The sequence below is a fragment of the Apodemus sylvaticus genome, chromosome 5 (assembly GCF_947179515.1).
Source record: "Apodemus sylvaticus chromosome 5, mApoSyl1.1, whole genome shotgun sequence".
NCBI classification, from domain to species: domain Eukaryota; kingdom Metazoa; phylum Chordata; class Mammalia; order Rodentia; family Muridae; genus Apodemus; species Apodemus sylvaticus.
Window position 1 is genome coordinate 16,183,449 of NC_067476.1, and position 2,179 is coordinate 16,185,627.

The 2,179-nt window shown below is 38.2% G+C and overlaps 1 protein-coding gene across 1 annotated transcript; it reads left to right on the forward strand.

Moving 5' to 3' along the window:
* The first annotated feature begins 284 nt into the window (after positions 1-284).
* LOC127684138 (olfactory receptor 1J4-like) lies at positions 285-1,223 on the forward strand. Its single transcript, XM_052181104.1, has one exon. It carries the CDS (start codon positions 285-287, stop codon positions 1,221-1,223), a length of 939 nt encoding a protein of 312 aa, XP_052037064.1.
* The last annotated feature ends 956 nt before the right edge of the window (positions 1,224-2,179 follow it).

A 2,179-nucleotide genomic window follows, 5' to 3' on the forward strand; every position in this document is an offset into this window, starting at 1 on the left:
AGAGTGTACATACTTCATGATCACGCAACTGTAAGTCATCATGTGCTCCCATGTGTTTTGTCCCCAGACACTGTTGAAGGTTAATGATACTACCTATTAAAAAAACTCTCTTATTTTTTGGCAAATTCTCTCATTACAGGTGCCACCCACTTTAAATGGCTGAGTAATACCAGCATATAATACTTATAAACATATGGATGATACATTCATTCCCCTGCTGTAATTCAATAAGTTTGTTTCTGCACTCTTTGATAGCCTCTGTTGACAGCAAAGAGAAGAATAACATGAAAAAAGATAACCAGAGCACTGTGTCTGAGTTCATCCTTCTAGGGCTCCCCATTCGAGCAGAGGACCAAGGCCTGTACTCTGCCCTGTTCCTGGCCATGTACCTGACAACTGTGCTGGGGAACCTGCTCATCATCCTGCTCATCAGGCTGGACTCTCACCTCCACACACCCATGTACTTCTTTCTCAGCCACTTGGCCTTCACAGACATCTCTTTCTCATCTGTCACAGTACCCAAAATGCTGAGGAACATGTACTTTCAGAACCCATCCATTCCCTATGCAGACTGTATAGCACAGATGTATTTTTTCATATTATTCACTGATCTTGACAACTTTCTCCTCACTTCAATGGCATATGATCGGTATGTGGCCATCTGTCATCCCCTGCACTACACCACCATCATGAGAGAAGAGCTCTGTATCCTACTGGTAGCTCTATCCTGGATCCTATCCTGTGTCAGTGCCCTATCTCACACTCTCCTCCTGGCCCGGCTGTCCTTCTGTGCTGACAACACCATTCCTCATTTCTTCTGTGACCTCGCTGCCTTGCTGAATCTCTCATGCTCAGACATCTCCCTGAATGAACTGGTCATTTTTACAGCAGGCACAATAGTCATTACTCTGCCATTAATATGTATTTTGATATCTTATGGCCACATTGTAGCCACCATTCTTAAAGTTTCATCTAACAAAGGGATCTGCAAAGCTTTGTCCACATGTGGCTCCCATCTCTCTGTGGTGTCTCTATATTATGGTGCAATTATTGGAGTTTATCTTATACCGTCATCCAGTACTTCTAGTGACAAGGGTATAGTTGCTTCTGTGATGTACACAGTGGTCACTCCATTGCTGAACCCCTTCATTTATAGCATAAGGAACAGAGACATGAAGGAGGCTTTGAAGAAGCTCTTCAACAGTGCAGCAATCTCAACCTAATGACATATTTCATATCCACATAATAAACATATGTATTCATATATCTCCAGATACTACACCTCCAAGTATGGTCTTATTATGGAGCATGTACTCAGTAAATATTTCATTTCTCAAACTGCATTCTGGCATACTTATTTTCTGTTTTCCTTGCATCCCACGAATATAAAAAGTGAACTCTGTCTTAAAGTTGTAAATTTATTTTGCCTCTAGATTTGGAAAATTCAGTGTTCGAGTTTTGAACAGTAGGCAGGATTGATATGCAACAAGATAAACAACAATCTAGACATATGTATAGAGTAAACCAGGGATATTACAATAGCATGCTAATATCAAAGAAATTTAAAAGGTTCTGTATTGCTAAAGCACAGATATGTGAGAGTCAAGAGGGTACCATATTTGAATCTTGGTATGTAAATTAGTGTTAATGCAATTTAAATCACTCCTCTTATTTCCTAAAAATATGTTTGTTCATAAACATTGTTAAAAGATCCCAACATTGGTGAAGAAACTTCACATAACTGTGTATTTTAAATAAGTATCATATCTTTTCATTACCTCCAATTCAATACTTTTCTTATTTACAAAAATAGTTATAGTGAAGGTGAGCTGGGAGAAGAAAATATTTTGTGCCTTTCCTAACACCTTCTCTAACAACTCCCTGTTGTGAGTTTAGCTGCTCCACTTCAGCACTCAAGGCTTCTTAATTTGAGAACAGTGACAAAGAAAACCTCTCCATAATTTCCCTGATTAAGCTGCAGGCATCATGGTACCAGCAAACTGAGTTCTAGCCAGTTCCATATGCATATATATAATTTTTAAATAAAGAAACTGTAAGTGAAATGAGATAAAAACATATATATATACATATATATATATATTAATGTATCTATCATTAAGTCTAAAAGAGTTAGAGTGTTGCTTCACTCATCTTATAGCTAGCAACCATTTAGCACATT